Consider the following 19,918-nt stretch of genomic DNA (forward strand, 5'->3'; position numbering starts at 1 on the left):
TTGGAAGGTGGTGGAGATAAGGTGGGTGAAAGTATCGAAAATGTATCCTAAAGAGAAATGATCAGCTACTGAATCTGGGGCCAGTTTCACGCCCATACCAAAATACAGATGACGGTCATGTTCCTTCCACAATCAGATTTGAATGAATAAAATAATTTTATAGAGCATGCAATACCCGAAGGTTTCTTAGCCCTAAACAGACCTTAAAAAAGAAACTTCCTGCCTGATGATGGACACATCTGGCAGAGCTTTTTGATCTACTGAATAAACAGCCAGGCCTTCAACTGCTTCAACTGATTTGAGGATACTCTGGTCTGATTGGGTGATCCTACATTTGCTATCGGGCCTCACAAGGGGTAGGACGGCCTTGATAAATACTAATTTACAATGCAATTAAATCCATTTGATATCCTTAATATTGTTTACTATGTAAAAATGTCCATTTATATCCTACTTTGTTATATCATATTGTCATGAGTATATGATTTATTTACCTGTAAGTGAAACTGTATATATAGTTGTTTAAAAACAGTCCTCCGGAAAAAATTGTCCTATGGTGGTGGTCTTGAACTATTACCTCTTCAAATTCCTTACAAACGCCTTCAAAGCCCTCCAAAAATCTGGAGCCGCCTACATCAACAACCGCTTGACATTCCACCAACCGAGCAGAGAGCGCAGATCCTCCGTCTCTGTGGAGGCCGTTCCTTCTCCTACCTCGCCACTAAGTCCTGGAGCGACCTCCTCATACACCTGCGCACCTCCCCATCTTTGAAGGACTTCGGCAAGCAGCTCAAGACTTGGCACTTCGACCAAATTGCTCTCCGAACAAGGATCGAACAACCCCCCCAGCCCGGAGGTCCTCCAAGGGTGTCAAGCGCCACTCTACAAGACCAGATGATTGACTGATGGAGAGTAGCAGCCCCCTTTCGAATGTCGAGCAGCGGCAGGGCTTCTCCTTCAGAGAACCACCCTGGTGTCCCAAGCTTCTTTGTGCACTTCTGGTGTACCGAAGGGGAAAGTAATCCTGACCTGATGATGATGAATAAGTCCTTGTCCTCAATCACGAGTGCTGCTGGTGCACACCACCTTCAACAACCAGCACAAACTACGCACCGCATGCACTTACACAGAAGTTTGATGGCACTACATTTTAAAAACGTGAATTTATTGTGCAAAGTCTATGGGTTTGGAACGGAGGCCGGACAGCTACATGGATGTGATTCAGAATGTTGTTTCTAACATGTAATGAAGGTACTGTCCAGTGTCATTCATTTTACCAACGTGTGAAGAATGAAGCCATGGAAACTTATGCCTCATAGATAGCATGTTGGTATATGCAGCAGGCGCATAACCCACTGAGCTATGTCTCATGATAGGAACTGGTGACCTGCAGCTGACATAGGGTGCTCTGTAATAGCTGCATGAACCAGCAGGGCAATCTCACTAGGATCTCAACCCGTGACCTGCAGGTCACCAGCAGTGCGATGCAGAAGCACGTTAGCAATGCTACAAACCGCATGACTGCTGTAACAAGTTCCATGTGAAAAATAAAACAACACAAGTGCACCTGCCTTCTCTGAATCGTGAACGCAGGTGCCAGGATGCTTGGTGGGTGGGGGTGCTGAGGACAGGCTGGCAGAGAATCTGCCAGCTAAGCTCAAGGGCTGTAAGGGCAGGGGAATCTACATAACACACTGGCATCCAAAATCTGGCACACAACTGAGCTCCCGCCCTTTTATATCAACTCGAAAACGTCCACTCAGAAAAGTTTCTAAATAAGACCTGTGATGTTTTGATAATTTACTGACTAATGGGGTTGGGAAATGCATCATTTAGTCCAGTTATTTTGCACATCTTCTTGAATGAGAACCACTCAAACTCTCCTTGGGCGGGTGGGGCTCGCTTGCTGGCGAGTAAAACTTTAGTAACTCGGCGCTCCGCACCTAAAAACGTGCACACACCTGTGTTTAGATCCAGTTTCGTGTCTCCCATAAATGTAATGAGTACGTCTCAAACATGTTTAAAGTGTTTTTTTCTGAAATGGCTGAGATTGTTTTAACATTTTTTTCACGTATGTTTGGACCTCGTAGGTCATATCGGCACAACGGAAAGAATTTAAAAAATGTGCTTTAAATGCTCGGTGGTGAAGTCAAATTAAAGTTAATTAATGCTCAAACTCTAATTTAACTAAATCTTTCGGACAAAGAAAATCTTGATTAGCGTGCACTAAATTTCACATGTGTGAAAGTAACCATGTGACTACTGAATTGTAGTGACAGTTCGTCAAAGTTTTTAGTAGTTGTAACCAAAAAATTGATTTTGAACAGCGTGGCTTAACCAACATTACCAAAGGTACTTACTTACCTGCCTCTTCTTAGGCCCTCATTCTGTTTTATTTTTGTTGTTGTATATTTTTATTGAGACGTACATGTCAGTTTATAAACAATACATTAAAAAAGGAGAATAAGTAATAGATCAAATTGTGGCCACACTATAAATCACTATGAAATGTTAACTTCTCAGATTTCTAAATACAAAAAAGATAATACTGATAGAAAAAGATACAGTATCTAAAATACTCATAAAACCTGGAAAGGAAGAAATAGGAAAGGTGGACTATGGAGGAGTTGATATAGATAGCATACAGTATGTAGTGAACCATATATTATAGATTGGTGGAAGATAGTAGCGCTAATATCATACAAATATAATATTTCAAGTGGAGATATTCCTACTAACTCATCAAGGCCCTCATTCTGATCCGACCAGTATGTGTTTGTGGTACTACTGCTCCGGGAAATATCCACACCTATACCTACCTATTACTTTGCCCCTTAGGAGCACCACAGGTCTGATTTTGACAGTTGTAACGATGTAACTTCAGCTGGGAAAAACACTAGATAGTTTATTTAATTTCTTTATTTATAGTATTTATAAAGCTCACCATCATCCCCAAAGAGGGATATACCGGCACAAGGCCTCAGTTACACAAACTCTCTACACTACAAGGCCTTTAAAGTGGAAACAGTCAAGTCTTCATCATCTTCCGAAAAGTTAGAAGATCCGAAGTCAGGCGAAGATTAAGAGGCAAGGGATTCCAGTGAGAGGCCACTGAGTACTTAAAAGAGTGGCCACCCATTCTGGATTTCTTTAATTCTACTGCTATATAACAGATACTGATTAGAAAAGCGAAGAGCGCATGCTGGGTTGTAAAATGCAACTTGTCGTGCAAAATTGTGGGAAAGGTGTCATTGAATGCTTTATATGTGTATACGAGTAGCTTGAAAATGGCTGACCAGTGGAGAGAATTCGGACAGGCCGTAGTCAAACTCCACTTGGTACTATTACAAATCAATCTCGCAGTCACATTTTCAGTAGATTGAAGGCGGGTGAACAAGCAGTTAGCCATTCCTAGATACAGTGCATTGCCATAATCTAGCCTACTCATAATCAATGCTTGTACAACATCCTTCCGCCACGCTACAGGGATACACCAAAATAGCCTGTGCAGCATGCGGATGAGTCCAAAACAACTCATGCACACTGATCCTGCATAGAGTGAGTCATCAATTAGAAAGCCCAAATTCTTGACTAGGCTCTTGGGCTAGCAGGGCCTAAGAGCGAAGGCCACCCGGTTCCCTCATGTCTCCGTATGTCTCTCATCAATGGAAATAATAATCTTAGTATTATTGACATATGTAAGGATCTCAGACCCCCAGGCCTTATCAATGCCTGCCAGGGATGAAACATTTATGTGGGGCTCAGTGAAGACCCTTTGAAGAACACCACAATGTAGCAATCAAGGTTTAGACTTAAAAGGGGTCAGCTGTCCTGAGTGAGATCTGTTGCTCAGAAATAATCCCAACCACCGCAAGGTAGAAAAGCGCAGGCCAATTTCATGCAGTCTTTGCAATTTAGCTCCTAAATTTACACACAATATACTGCTCAGGCCGGTATTACTGGCCAAGTGTTAGACTTACTCAAAAATTGACAGTATTTCTCTGTATCTAAAACAGTTGATAACCAGAAACCTTTTCAGTGGTTTTTGCCACCCCATGTGTCTTTTTAGCGCAACCCTGATACCTTTGGGCCCACCTTTAGCCAGAATCCTGGGCTGGTGTACAGCCTCTGTCCTTAACAGAAGGTGCTCGAGAACCAATGTCTCAAGTCGAAGTCGGTGGGGTGAATGCTGAAGGCTGTCCAAGGCTTTGGGTTGCAGATCCAGAGCGGCAGTCAGGCTCGATGTTATAGTGTGACTGCAGCAAGAGTTAGGGACCCTAGGAGAATGAATGCTAGGTAGCTTGATCAGAGTGAGAGATGGACTTAACATTGCTGTGCTTTAGTCGGGCTCTCAGGAAAAGAGATGAGCCCACAATAATGTCCTGACAATCTGATCCTCTGGCTGAGTATCACAGTTACCAGTTATGAAACAGATTCAGTCCATTAGAGATGGTTTTCAGGTTCAGTGGGCAGGGTTGCTTTTGCATTACCAATCTTCTGTTTTCCTTATAGTAAGGCAACTTTGCACACAGAGATCAAAACCTCAGTGTCCGAGGTAAAAAGGGATAAAAAAAGTTCCTGTATTGGAGAGGGAAACCTTTTGGTGCTATACCAGTGGTTTAAGAAGGAACCGACACATCATAGAACACCCGGGTGTCGATACGAGGTCAGAGCTTCATATTGTGAAAAAATATGGGCCTCATTGAGAGTTTGACCAAGTGGGAGCTCAGCAAACACAAGGATATGATGGACGGAGCGCTGAAACTTTTCAGACACTCACCCCCAGTCACGGATCAGGGTTGAATCCATCATCATTCTTTAGCACACTTTGCCACCCCAGTTCAGACCCAGATATATGCAAATCAGTGATAGCTCCACCATAAATTGTGGGCGCTCCTGCAACACTGAACCTGTAGTTCCCATACCTCATTTAGAGTTGAGTGACCTCTTGGTTTACACAAGCAGAGCTTCAGCTAGCTCCGCTGTCAGAAACCCTTCACCTGTCAGCCTATTCAACCCATGACCGTTAGGTCACAGTGGTGTCAGTCCCACCCTATTTTGGAAGGGGCGCCCCAGTGATTTTATCAGCTGAGGTCGACTATATATTGATGGGTGAACTTGATCTGTGAAAGTTGACAATGGCAGGGTAAGTAAACTCCTTTCATGGCAGAACCATGTCTTTTGTTTTTGTGAAACAAACTCCTGCTTTGTGAGCTTGTTTCAGAAAAATACAACTTTAATACCAAAAGACCTAAACAAACATGTTGCCAGTGCTATGTTCAAATTCCTTGCCTATCAGGGTAATTGGTTTATTTCCTAGGCAGGGAAATTTAGGTACATCCAGTGAAATCTAGTGACAGTCGGGCCAACCTGAATAAGGACATTTTGACTGTTACAATGACCTAAGGGGCCTATGGTGGGTGGGTGGGCCACAAATGTCACTGGTGGAGCCGGGTAAAAGTCCTTCAGTAGGAACCTTGCATTGTCCACCTATAAATAAGGTGGTAAAATTGCTAGTTTGCGGGAGAGTGAACTGCTATTTGATGGTCGTTCTCACATTACAGCAAAATTTAAACTACCCCAATGCCAGTCATTCAACATAAGATGGTGCTTCCCTGGCCGGATTGAGGAATAAATTGCTTGCCATCATCCTCATGGATAGATGGATAGTGACCAGCACCACATCCTCCTACACCGTAATGTCAACTAGAGGAGTGCTGACTCTGAAACCTCTGGAGAGGGATGATATACAGTGGTGGGGGCGTGGGTAGTGGAATGGATCAAGTGAAAATATTTACCTGTTGGGAAAGGAAGTGGGTCTAGTAGAGAGCATGTATTGGGGCGGGAATGCCCCTTGCATGGTATACAGTTGTGTTACCCTGCTCTGAGTGATAGACTGCTTATATCTGGTATCTGTGGCTCATGCTAATCTAGTGTGTGCACAAAGGCCTACTTAGTCCTTTGAAGTGACAGAGGTCCTCTGACCTGGAGGTGCTCACCAAGTGTGCCCTCATTTGACTTGCAGTGGACTACCGTCCTTGTCATGGGTTTAGCATGTACCGCGGTGGTGGCACATACCATGTTTTGTGAATCAGTAGTTGTGCCCAACCAGACCTATTTATCTGTGTCATTGAAATGGAGGCCTCCTGGCCCACTCGTGTAAAGTTCTGCTTTTATGTGCTAAACCAGATCCTTGTGCTAACATCTCAGTTGCAGTGCATGCAGTGTGTGTATGAGTGAGCCAGAGTAATGGAGGCCTAGATGGTTCTGTTTAATAAGACCCTGGGTCCATCCTGTGCATAAGATGGAGGGGAGGTTGTGTTCCCATAAAATGGAAGTATATTGCTGACATTCCTAAAGCTGAACAGAGGAGACCTAGACACTGAAGAATGAAAAATGGAGACAGGATCCTTTAAGAGCTGCTGATTAGTCTTCCTGTATTACTGCCATTTGGTAGATGGTGAGTATGAAGAGTGGAACTGCAGTTCCTGTTGTTCAAGGTGAAAAGGATCCTTTAGGTGAGGCCAGCCTTTTGTTGTTTTTTTGATCAGTGTCAGGTGACGTAGGTGAAGGAATCTCACACCCCTTTGTGTTCTGTGGGTACTCTAGGCTGGAAACTACCCTGCAGTGCAAGAGCATCACGCTGTAAACAGGCTATGTCTGGAGAACAGCCTTGAGAGGACAGATGAAATGAGAAGCTACCCAAACCAGTTCTGAAAGTGCAGACAGAGAATTCACATGCTGGTCACCTTAACTTGTATAAAAGTGGAAGCCACTGGCCAACTTTTTATTCCAGTTCCAAGTTCTCCTCAGCCAAGGATGGGAATGCTCCACAGAGTACTCAGAGTTTGCAGTGCAACCAGAGCTGGTGTCAGCCTGACAGGCAGCTTCCTAGAGGTTAAAGGACATCACCTGGAGTCTGACCTTAGAAGAAGAAGCAGAGTCTCCAGACTAAAGAGCCTGTTGCTGAGAGAGTGAAGGAGCCTGTCAACCCTGCAGAGGTGTGGCTCACCTGAAGCACCAGAGCAGCTTGACTGCCAGTGCTGTGTAGGTCCGCGGGCTCAAGGAAGGCTGGTAAAAAGAGTGATTTGCATGTCCTTAAGTTTGCGGGCTGTAATCTTTCTGTAACAATGATTCCAGGAGGGAAATTCAGTCAATAGTCATCGTCACTGTCATCAAGAAGCATATTCCCGAGGCAGAGTGTGCTGCTAAAAAGATTGTGTCCCAAGTGAAGTACGTTGCCATCCAGATGTTGTGCTAATGTGGTCTTTGAGGTTGCCATCCCAGTCTGTGTCAAAGGTGTGCTATGCCACTGCTACCCAGTTCACGCTGCTGCTGCCCTCATGGCGCTGTGACCTTGGTGGACTATCTACGGCACCTTACAGACGACCAAGAGGGTCCAAAGTTGCCAGAGTCACTGTCTAGCTGTGAGGATGTCGGCTGGTAGCACCACTTTCACCATGCTGTCTCTCTACCCCAGATTGCATGTGGAGCCTCCAGCCAACGCATCTCCTTCTAGAAGCTAGAATGGAGCAAAATGTGTGCAGTGGTTCGCCAACTGATGACTCTGAGGGCTGTGCTGTGATGAGACTGTACAATAAGCAGAGACTCACTTGAGAACGGAACACTACAACTGAACATTGGGGTAATCTACACCTCACCTAAGGGACATTTAAGACTCTAGGGAATAACTACCCAATGGGGGAGACCCCAGAAGTGGGGTAAGGTGGTGCAGAATACAAGGCATAGTAGCCTAAGCGCTAGTATGAGAATTGTCTCTTTTATGTGCTGTGAAGTATTAGGTTTTAATTGTATATTAAAGTACTTTTTCTTTCAGCAAAATAAACCACTGTGTTGGACATTTAGTTATCCTGCTGCTCAGTGATTGTCTAGTGCTGTGATTGTGCACCCACACTATCTCCCTGAGAAGCATGGGACTGCTCGCCATCGCTACCACTGAGAGTCAAGTGCTGTAGAGGTTGTCCTTGGTTCAGTTTTGAGTGCCTTGGTAGGACGTTCCCTGGGACATAAGAGGCAAGCAACCCCAGCCACCAATGCTGGTTCCCTGTAGCTCCTGCTTACCCCACAGCCCCGAGTGGGGTCTGACAGCATTGTTGTAATACAGGAGGACAAAAGGTAAGGGAGTTCCTTGTAATTTTTATTGGCTGCAGTACTGCTTGCTGCCTGCCACCTTCACTCCCTAACTATCTCTGGATAGACATAGATTTGGGCACATTGAACTCCTCGGCTGATGACCTTCCATTGGGCAGGTACTGCTAATGAGAGTAGTTGGAACAGCCTCAATCCTCGAACACCATTGGCTCTTCCTAGGCATGAAGACTGCCTTCTTCCCTATCCATCTGACGTGTGGTGGTGTCCATGTTCACCACTTCTCCCTTTTCTGGGCCTGCCTTCCAGTGATACTTGTGATACATTCTTGTGCTTGTCTGAGGTAACGTTGTCTCTCCTGCGGAGTACTCCTCCTCTGTTGCAGTATTGGTGGCGGGTGCCTGCCATGATCATGATCTTGCCCATGGCCCGCCTGGCTTTTCCCTGGCTTGTGCTGCCTCCTGTGGATAATGAGAGAGAAAAACAGATTGTCAGAAAAGTTGTGTATATCAACAGGAGATAAAATTGACACATTGATAATGTATGATGATATCTTCTAGGTTACACCTTATTCTACTACATGTGAATTTCAGACTACATCTCAGAGATGGCGGCCACGGGGTCCTGGAGTGTAATGGATAACCTGGCCTGTCATGAATATGTAACTCAATATACTGCATCAACACCTTTCAAAATCACACTGAAAATATGCTCTCAGGAGAGACAACTCCAGGAGGCACCGCTTGAAGGGTTATGGGAGGACATACATGACTTGGTAATATACTCAATGTGTATTTTCAGTGCATGGTTATTGGCACGCCTTTGATGACATCAGGAGATTTTTCAGGATGAACTGCGGGTGGATGCATACAACTCTGTGAGAATCGAAATGTTTACCTACACAAACATGTTTGTTTGCCCTTGACAAATTGATGAGGTACGCAAATCTTTGGAAGCCACTGAAGACTAGTAAGACTATGAAGGCACTGGAGATTTAATCAGGCTGAGAAGAATGTATGAAGATTGGGGTGTCTCCTTTTCTTTGCCCTGAGGAAGACCAGAACAAATGATTAAACCACACACACTCTAACAGGTCGAAATGTCAACGGAATATACCTTTGGCCTGCAATATATAATAGCAGGAAGAGGACAGATTTGTACATCTGCCCACATTCAGACTTTACAACCGGGCCTGAGAGACGATTATAATAAGAAAGAAATGCAATTACTTGTTTCGCTCTCTTAAACATTGTCATGCGCTTTTTCTATCAGCACAAGCACTTTTCGTCTCTCAAGCACAGCTTGCCTGAGTTCCTGAGTTGTATTATTGATGAAATAATAAAAAATTGCATCACCAACAATATATATTCTGTTCTTCTTAAGTGATGCGTGTTTCTTATAACTTTGTGTATTTATTGTGTATGAGGAGGGATTGGATCCTCTGAATTGAGAAAATGTTGGTCAATACATCCCGACAGAACCATTGATGAGTTGTCCTATAGGAATTAAGTAGGGCAAGAAAGGTGACCGATAGAGAAGGTGAACAATAGACTTTCATGCATTGAAACCTGGCAATAGGGATCCAACTGAAGCACGCTTTCCTGGACCAATTGATAATCTTGTAAAGCGTACTACACAGGTCAGCAGTAGACACGGGAAAACGGGAGCGGGACAAGAGAGACGGAAACGGAGACAACGGATATCGTCCCTCTGCCTGTTCTTACAGCTGGGCTAAACCTTCTCCGCAGAAGCATTGATATCTAAAACGAAAAATAACTCCTTAAGCATTTCATCTTTTAAGTCCACATTCACCAACCATATGACATATGATATACCTTGTGATAATTTCTGTATTTCTGACTATTTCTAGGAGGTTAAAACTCTTAGAACTTCTAGAGCTGAAATGTAAATTGAACCTCTATCCTCAATGCAAGACCATTCTTGAACTAAAGTACTTTTTTCTATGTCAGTGATTTGTAATGTAAATCTGTTCTCAGAATGATTCTTAATGTAACAGTCATCAGCTATGACAAAAGGAATACACATTTGTATTAAGCCTTCTCTTACAACAAGCAACCACTTCCCCACACTTGTCAATAACTTAATACCATAGTGTTGCTAAACATAAACATGTCAGTACTTATGAGCATCTTTCTTGTTTCTCTCATTGAAATAATAGTGCAAATTACAGTTCATATCTTTTGGGAAAACATGACTTCCCAAACTACTGTTCAAAATTTAAAGTCTAAATAATTATATGCAGTACTATTCCAGAATACTCTTCTGAATAGGAAACCCTTTGATATCTCCTGGTGTCCCGTTTATATTCCAAATCTGGCAACAGGAATCTGGCTGTAACAACTAAGTAGCTTGATTGCATAGCAAAGAACGATCTGAAGCACAAGAAACTTATACTCCAAGGCTCAGATGTACAAAGTCATTTAGCATTTCGAGTCGCTCATTTGGCCCGTTGAGAAATGCTAAATGGCTTTTTTAGATGTACAATGGGCCAAAACCGGTCACATTTTCCGATTTCTACCTGGTGGAAATCGCAAATTGCAACCGCGATTTAGGAATCGCAAATAGGGATTACCTATATGCGATTCCTAAAGTACATGTACGTAGCATTTCCTAAATGCGAATTGGGCATTTAGGTAATGCTATTCCCATCGACTTGAAATCGATGGTAACCATGTGCAAAATTTAAAAAATCATTTAAAAATGAATTTTTTTTAAATGTGGCAGGAAGCGCATGTGCACTTACTTGTGCTCTAGGAAATTCAGGGTGCCTCCAGGGGAGCCTTAGGCCCTGAGACACCCTTGGCGTAATATTCCTTAATTTGCAATTTCCTTTTAGGAAATCACAATTTAGGAAAGGCAGAACATTTCCTATTTTGCCCATAGGCCTGCATTTCCTATTTGCGATTCCCTAATAGTGATTCCTACTTTGTAGAAATAGATATTAGGGAATCGCAAATTTAGTACATATCCTTTTGCATTTCTTAAGTAGCGATTCCTACGGAGTCGCTATTTAAGAAATGCAAACTGTAAGCTTTGTACATCTGGGCCCAAGACTCAGAGGTGGCTACCACCATTGCAGGTTTGGTGAGAGTCCTGTGGACTTGTATTCTGTTCTGACTCTTCCCCTGTTCCTAGCATGGTACATGCATCGCAGACATGAAGCCTCACACAAACTGGCTCCCATACTTTGTGCGCACTGCTGAGCTCTCCTACCTTAGAAGAATCGCACACGCATGAAGTTCATCGAAGTATGACTCAATTGTCCTCTTATCGCAGGTGAGCTAGGTCTGCGGAATCGTGACACTTCCTGCGGATGTCATACATGCTTCTAAATGTAGTTCAAATTTGTACACCTCATGCATGTAGGGATCTAATGCACGGTGGGAGTAGTATTCCTCAGATGTAAAATAGGAACGGATGATATTTCAATTGCTTATCACACTGATTTTCCAATGTTCATCACAAAAGTGGGAATTAACACGTACTATGTGGTCATTTTGTTGGTCTTCACATGGGCACCACTTTTTTTTACTATGCAGAGGTAGACAATAGTGTCTAATTGCACTATAATGCCTTCGGTCAGCACGTATGTTCTTCTATCCTATCTTGCTGCTGGTAAAGCACAGCGGTTGGACATTGGAAAAGGTGAGGAGATGGGGAGAGAGGCCATACACAACTTCACCTTAAAAAATAGACATATGTAAATGGATTACAGTTCCTCTTGACTCACATTCCTATACATTTCACTCACCCATACATACATAGCATTGATAATTGGTTATATATGAAAGAATATTGTGATGTGTGCCAGGTTTGCAATGCCATGTCCCGAGGCAACACAGAGGTCTGTTTGCTGTACTCACCAAGCATCCAGATGTCAACCTCATCCCACGCAATCAGCTGACATGGAATTGCAGACTAATGGGAGCTGAAGCTGTTATATGTTGCACCAGGAAAGAGGACATAGACGTGTAGTGGGTATGGACGTTTGAAGTGGCCCTTGTCATTGCAGAAATCCTGCAAATTAATGGATTTGCATGAGTATTGATTGCAATAGTGATGTGCCATGACTGAAGTGCTACAGGTGTGCAGTCAATCGCTCCAGCACAAAGGGAACAGGCAAAGGCATAGAACTGCTGCCCCATGCTTCACCTGTCTTGCAGTGACTGTGGCATGATGATGTAGTGCTACCATCAACAGATGACATGTGCCAAGACTTTGGGCAAGCACTGGGGCTGGCTTCTTTGTAAGATGGCATCTGTGACCCCTTTGGTTCTTTTAAATCATCCAATAGACGGTAACTTGTGCGCAGCTGGTACATTGACATGGGAGATGGGAGAGGAGTGGTGCGGCAGCCTGAATGGCTGACTCCGGAGCGTGCGGTTCACGGTTCGATCGCCGACGGCAGCTCAACTCAGCTTCATGTGACTCTGGCAGTAGCTCACTTAATCTCCCCAGCTGCTCCCAGTGCCTTTAAACCCTTAAGGTGGTGATATGCTTGCACTTTACAAATAGGAATTTAATTGAATGACCTCCAGGTCATACCGCTCTACAAACTAAAGAGACTAGGCGGTGGTAGATTTGCGGTGTTGGCCCCTCACTTTTGGAACACCCTTCCCCTTGACATCAGATCCTGTACAGACTTTCTGACATTCAGGAGACTTCTTAAGACCTGGCTGTTTATTCAGGCATACGAATAACCTACCAGGACCAGGATACTCCTATATTCAGTGCCAAGAAACCAACCAGTGTTTGTGCGCTCTACTAATAATTTTAACATAACATAACATAACAATGGAAGGCACGGGAGTGGGTGGTTCGTGAAGTGAGCCACTTCAGTCATGTCCGGGATCACATCTCCCCAATACATTTTCCAGAGACATAGCAAAGAGGGCTATCATCTGTATATGTTTTTTCTCCTCGAATAGTTTTTTTCTTAAAATGGTGTCAGTGCAACAAACACTAATCTCGACATGGTGGAAAATGTCTTGAACCTGTGGCTACCTTCCATATTCTGCTGGCCCACATGTGCATGGTTGGTTGGTGCGTTGATGACAAACAGCTGGGGAGGGGTGTTCTTCTGGTTATGTCAGGAGCTGCACCCCTTTTATTGGAGTGTATGGGTGTGTCGGTGTTACAAAATGTGCATTTTCTGCTGCATTGTCGTTTAGTTTGTAAACCCTTTTTATTATTATTAGTATCAATATTGCTATGATTTTTGTTATGTAGCTTGATGTGCCAGCTACACGTGGTTATTTTTGATTACTAATACATGTGATATTTGTCCTAGCTATCCAATTGCATACTATATCATTTTGTTTTCCATTTTTAAATTTCTTTTCTCAACACATGTGTAGATGAGGCTATATTGCTGATTCTGGGAGTGCTTATACTTTTGTACCAGTAACGTCTTATTTTACCTTCTTTTACTTTGCCCTTGTAGAATTATTTCTCAACCCAATTGATATCTGTTTCATTTCATTGCAGATTCAATGAGTGGGCAGTGTGTGACTTTTTTCAAGATTGGGTGGTTGAACATTATGCATGGTTGATCTGTAGTACTCTTTTTGTACCACTTGGCGCAGCTTTTGTGTATTAAGTCTTACTTTCACTTTAATGGCTGTTGAGCACACTATTGACAGTGCTGATGAGAGGATGTTTTTTCTCCTCAGATAGAAACTTGGGTCTCAAGATTGGGGTGCACTGCCCCTGCTGTTCCTACATCCCAGCCGACAACAGCATCATCCCCAACAGGAGCGAGGAGCTGGAAGTACGCTTCGTGGGTAAGGCACACCGAAAAGGGTGAGGGTGACCAAAGGATACCTGAGATCTGGGGCATTCAAAGGAGAAAGTTGGTTCTCTCTGAAAATTTAAGAAGTTGTTACTATTCTGTGAATGTGGCAGGAGGCGTGACTTCTATATACATGGTAATGCTTTATGGAGATTACAGAAGGGTGTTAATGCTCTGTGCATGTTACAGAAAGATATACTGCTCTGCGATTGTTACCGGGAGGGGATTGTCATTGAGTTGGGAACGTTATTGTTCTGTGATGTTGCAGAAGGATGTTAGAGCTATATGAATGTTACAGAAGGATGTTAGAGCTCTATGAATGTTGCAGAAGGATGTTAGAGCTCTATGAATGTTGCAGAAGGATGTTAGAGCTCTGTGAATGTTGCAGAAGGATGTTAGAGCTCTGTGAATGTTGCAGAAGGAAGTTAGAGCTCTGTGAATGTTACAGAAGGATGTTAGAGCTCTATGAATGTTGCAGAAGGATGTTAGAGCTCTATGAATGTTGCAGAAGGATGTTAGAGCTCTATGAATGTTGCAGAAGGATGTTAGAGCTCTATGAATGTTGCAGAAGGATGTTAGAGCTCTATGAATGTTGCAGAAGGATGTTAGAGCTCTATGAATGTTGAAGAAAGATGTTAGAGCTCTATGAATGTTGAAGAAGGATGTTAGAGCTCTATGAATGTTGAAGAAGGATGTTAGAGCTCTGTGAATGTTACAGAAGGATGTTAGAGCTCTATGAATGTTACAGAAGGATGTTTCTGCTCTGTGAATGTTACAGAAGTATGTTTCTGCTCTGTGAATGTTACAGAAGGATGTTAGAGCTCTATGAATGTTGCAGAAGTATGTTAGAGCTCTATGAATGTTGCAGAAGGATGTTTCTGCTCTGTGAATGTTACAGAAGTATGTTTCTGCTCTGTGAATGTTACAGAAGGATGTTTCTGCTCTGTGAATGTTACAGAAGGATGTTAGAGCTCTATGAATGTTACAGAAGGATGTTTCTGCTCTGTGAGTGTTACAGAAGGATGTTAGAGCTCTATGAATGTTGCAGAAGGATGTTTCTGCTCTGTGAGTGTTACAGAAGGATGTTAGAGCTCTATGAATGTTACAGAAGGATGTTAGAGCTCTATGAATGTTGCAGAAGGATGTTAGAGCTCTACGAGTGTTACAGAAGGATGTTTCTGCTCTGTGAATGTTACAGAAGGATGTTTCTGCTCTGTGAATGTTACAGAAGGATGTTAGAGCTCTACGAGTGTTACAGAAGGATGTTTCTGCTCTGTGAATGTTACAGAAGGATGTTTCTGCTCTGTGAATGTTACAGAAGTATGTTTCTGCTCTGTGAATGTTACAGAAGGATGTTAGAGCTCTATGAATGTTGCAGAAGGATGTTTCAGCTCTGTGAATGTTACAGAAGGATGTTAGAGCTCTATGAATGTTGCAGAAGGATGTTAGAGCTCTATGAATGTTGCAGAAGGATGTTAGAGCTCTATGAATGTTGCAGAAGGATGTTAGAGCTCTATGAATGTTGCAGAAGGATGTTAGAGCTCTGTGATTGTTACTCAGGGGTATGAACACTACTGAAAGATGTTCTTGCCTTGTGAAGGGTGTTAATGCTCTGCGATGTTACACAGCAATGTTACTGCTCTCTGAATAATAAATAAGGATGTTAATGCCCTGTCAGTGTTACAGAGGAATGTTAGTGCCCTGTGAACGATGCCGAAGAATGTTCCTGCTCCGGGACTGCCAGAGAAGGCTAACAACTCTGTTATTATAATAGACTATGTTAATCCTCTGAGAATGTTTTCAAATCAAAGATTATGGGAGAAGTATATCACTGCCCTGTGAATATTAAAGAAAAACACTACTGATGAGTAATTTCTTAATGAAGAATGTTAGGCAGATAGGGCCATTAGGGAATTATGCTAATGTTATGTGGCTTTATGAGGGGTGACCCGGTCCATGTTAAAAGGATGATTAGAGCTGCTTTGCTTGGGGTCAGAAAAGCGGGCCGCTCGATAAACAAAAGATGGGCGCGAATGCATTTTTCAAAGTCTCAATTTTAAAAGGGACAGCCTAGTAAACAATTTTACAAACGAAGTTTACAATGAGGGCGTGGCTTAACGGCTAGAGCGGCCGACTTTGAAGCTGGGGAACCAGGTTCGAGTCAGGCGGGAGACCCAAACATCCTGTGATTCTCCCCGTGCCTAGAAATGAATGTGCCCGTCTGTAATACAGCTGGTGCTCATGTAAAGCGCTCGGATGCCTACGGGTCGAGTTAGCGCTATATAAAAAACTGCACACAAAAAACAAACACAGACACTTGACCGGAACTGACGCACTCTCCATGTTAACAGTGTACATCACCTCTGTAAATCGAAGCCAGTTAAATTACCGTTCTCGTGGGAACGGTTTGACGCAGGACATGATTTCCCAGCAAGTTGATGTCGCGTCGCCAAATATTTACAGCCCTAATCACTGACAGATGAATCTTTATGTGCCCTTCAGCATCTTTTCAACACTTTCTCGCGCTTGGTTTGTGGCGCCATACAATGTAAGTTTCCACCGCCGAGAAGATGTGTTTATTCCTGTGTCCTTGGCACAACTACAATACGTTGCATGGTGCCAAGGCTACATGTGCATACTTCACATCTTCTTTCAATTTTACGAGCCCAGATCTAGGTCCAAGGATTTGTAGCACTGCCCTTTGGCACAGTCTAAAATCTCAGTCTCCAGTCTTCTCTAGAAGGTAATGCGTTTCCGCTTCCCGGACTTGATTGCGCCTGATTTTCTCTGCATAGATGTTGTTGTGATCGTTTGGAGAGACCATATAGCTAATCCGGGTAAGTGCTTCACTGTTTAGATCTTTTTTTGGGCACTCAAACTTCTTTTTAGGCCAAAGCCTACCAGACAGTGCCGACTCTGGTTTCCTAAATATTTCTTGGGGACATTCTGAAAGATTCCCTGGAAATGCATTCCACCCACTGCTTACCATCGGCATTATGTTTTTTTTTTATTTTATTTTTTTTAAGTCCTCATCTCACCAGTAAACACTTGTGGGTCTTATGAAGCCGCTTAAACGATTTATGGGGGGAGGAGGCCCACGGCTTACCACATATGTTTCCGTTGGTTGACCAGTCCCTTGTTTGTATGGGTGACTGGTGTAATCATTGGACAAAGGTATTTAGTCGTAGATTATGACCCCAATTCATAAAGGGATGCCAAAGATTAGTAGACGCATCCCCTATTCCATCATATTCCAGATGGGCCATGGCGAAGGAAACCTTGAGCCAATCCTCTCTGTTGGATGGTTGATGGTCTTTCCATCTCTTGCATATTTCCCTTCTTGCAAGCAAAATCAAGTATAACAATAGACCTCATTGCTCTTGTGACGCCTTGATGCAAAATAGGCCATCGTCCCCAAAGAAAATCAGTGACATATTGACCTCTATGATAGAGTTAAACACATCTTTGAGAGTGTCTCCGATTTCTTTCCAGAAGGTCTTAATTTCAGGGCACTCAAAGAATATATGAAGATCATTTGCTAGGGGAAGCTTGCACCTATAGCATTTCGGGATTGGAGCTGGAGCGAATTTCGCGATTCTCGCTGGTGTGTAGTAAAGTCTATTGACAACAAAAAAGTGGTTCTTTTTTAAAGCTGCAGGTTTGATGAATTTATACAGCAGCTTCAGTGATGGTTCAAACAGTACTTCTATTGTTGGCTCAAAGGGGGTCTGCTCCCATATTTTGATCGATGAGGGTGTTTCCGAGTCTACAGCTTCAAGGGCTAGGTTGTACCACACTGATACCTCTTTTTTTTCAGGGCTGGACTGAGTGGCACAGCCTTTCTACCTCCCAGTTTCCTTTTACTTGCTCTTTCTCTGCTTCGTACCACGAGGCAAGCTGTAAGTATTTAAACCTGGAGAAACCTGTGCCAATCCTGGCCCTCAAAACCTCCCACGGAAGGACCCCCTCGGTGTCCACCAATTCCGACCAGATTGTAATTCCAGCCCTTTTTATAGGTAAGGCCAGCCCGTCCTTTAGACAATGAGGTGTGCCTGGGGAGTCCCAAATAGGAGCATGGAGCGAATAATACCCTATCCCCCATATAGTTCTTACTTTAAGCCAGAGAACTAAAGCTGCCCATAGAACCTTCAAGCGTACTTTTTTGAAGTACTTTGTAGCGCCAAACTTATGCAGAAATGCCTCTACTCCTCCTCCCTCTTCTGCCGTTCTTGTCATTTCATAGAGCAGTTTCCCCCACGCCGAGTCTTCAGGTCTCACCAGTAGTGATCGAATAGCTTTAAACTGAAAGGCCACTGGGTACCAGCATATATCCGGGAGTGCCAAACCCCCCTTAGCGAGTCTACGCCTTAGATTTTTCCACGATAATCAGGTACCTTTGTCTCCCCAGATAAAACTCCCGATCTTACTCTGAACTTTACTTATTAAGTTTTGGGGAAAAGATAGAGGAATAGCGGAGAAGACATAGGAGTCCTTGGGGAGAATGATCATCTTCACCAGATTGACTTTCCCGTATATGGTCAAAGGGAGATTTCTCCATCTAGAGAAGAGGCGATCTATTTCCTTGATTACTCTGGACAGCTTTAGAGAGGGGACTCTGGCTAGATCTTTGACTATGTAGATACCCAAGTATTTTAATTCTAGTGAGTCAGCTCCTCCCCATTGTTCAACATTCCAGCCCATCTCCTCCGTCTTAGATTTATTTACCAGGTAGCCTGACAGAGCCCCAAATTCCTCCGTAATAGACTCTAAACGGGAAAGCGCAACACCAGGATTGTTCGTAAATACAGTCAGGTCATCAGCATACAGTGCTAATTTGCAACTGTAAGATAGAGATTTAAAGGGATGAATATCATTATCTAACCTGATGGCTTGGGCTAGTGGTTCAATGTAGAAGTTGAACAAAAGTGGAGAGATCGGGCAACCTTGCAGAGTCCCTCTCTGAATGCTAAAGGCTGGTGTAAGTGTCCCGTTCAGTAAGATACGAGCAGATGAACCTTGATAGCAATTTCTCAAAGTTTGGATGAAGATTGGACCAAACCCTAATGCTGCCAGTACCTCCCATAAGTAAACCCAGCAAACTCTATCAAATGCTTTGGCCGCGTCCAGGGCTATTATAGCCAGAGGGTCAGATCTTGTGGTGGCCAAATCGATGTTACCTATCATTAACTGAGTTTGCTCTTGGATCTGCCTGCCTACTACGAACCCCTTTTGATCTGGATGAATCAACTTGGGGACCAGCTTCGCCAGTCTCCCTGCCAACTCGCCCATAAAGATCTTATAATCGGCGTTAAGCAGGGAGATAGGGCGATAAGAATCAGCACTTAGTGGATCTTTACCTGGTTTGAGGATCAAGACTATAGTTGCCTCTTTCCAAGACTCTGGAACCCTACCGGCAGGACTATAGACCGCATTAAACAGGGAGCACAGGGCAGGAGTCAGTTCTTCCGCTAGAAGTTTATATACTTCATTTGGGAGTGAGTCTGTACCGGCAGCTTTTTTATTCTTGCTTTTATTGATTAGCCCACTTATTTCTTCCATGCTGATGGGGGCCTCTAATTCCTTTCTGCATTCCTCTGTTATAGAGGGAAGAGATTTAGTGCTTAACCATGCTTGAACTGTGCGTGGGGAGGGCTCCAAATCCTCTTTATACAGATCTGAAAAGAGAGAAAGTAAGCAGGATTGGAGATCTTCAAATCTACTCGAGGTCTCCCCCGTACTGTTTATTGTCAATGTATTAATGTTATTTTTTGCTCTATCTGTTCTGACCTTCCATGCAAGTAGAGCCCCAGCTTTTTCGCCGTACTCAAAATTCTGCATGTTCCTTGCGTGCCATTGTGCCCTGCACTTTAATTCTAACTTCCCTCTGTATTCCCGTCTTACATCTTCCAGAGCTTTTAAAACTTGCGATAGTTGTTCCGAATCTCCCTGGGGAAGTCTATTCCTATCCCTCTCCAACTGACTTATTTTCGCCTCAGC

At 43.5% G+C, this 19,918-nt stretch overlaps 1 protein-coding gene across 1 annotated transcript in view; it reads left to right on the forward strand.

Annotated features, from left to right (window-relative positions):
• Window positions 1-19,918, forward strand: part of LOC146798682 (transforming growth factor beta-2 proprotein-like) — a 111,721-nt gene that overhangs the window by 57,207 nt on the left and 34,596 nt on the right. The window contains exon 4 of the mRNA XM_085625981.1: window positions 13,803-13,913. Within this exon, the coding sequence (XP_085482107.1) occupies window positions 13,803-13,913 (111 nt within the window). The remainder of the gene's footprint in view (window positions 1-13,802; window positions 13,914-19,918) is intronic.

Source organism: Triturus cristatus, chromosome 9, assembly GCF_964204655.1.
Source record: "Triturus cristatus chromosome 9, aTriCri1.1, whole genome shotgun sequence".
Lineage (NCBI taxonomy): Eukaryota > Metazoa > Chordata > Amphibia > Caudata > Salamandridae > Triturus > Triturus cristatus.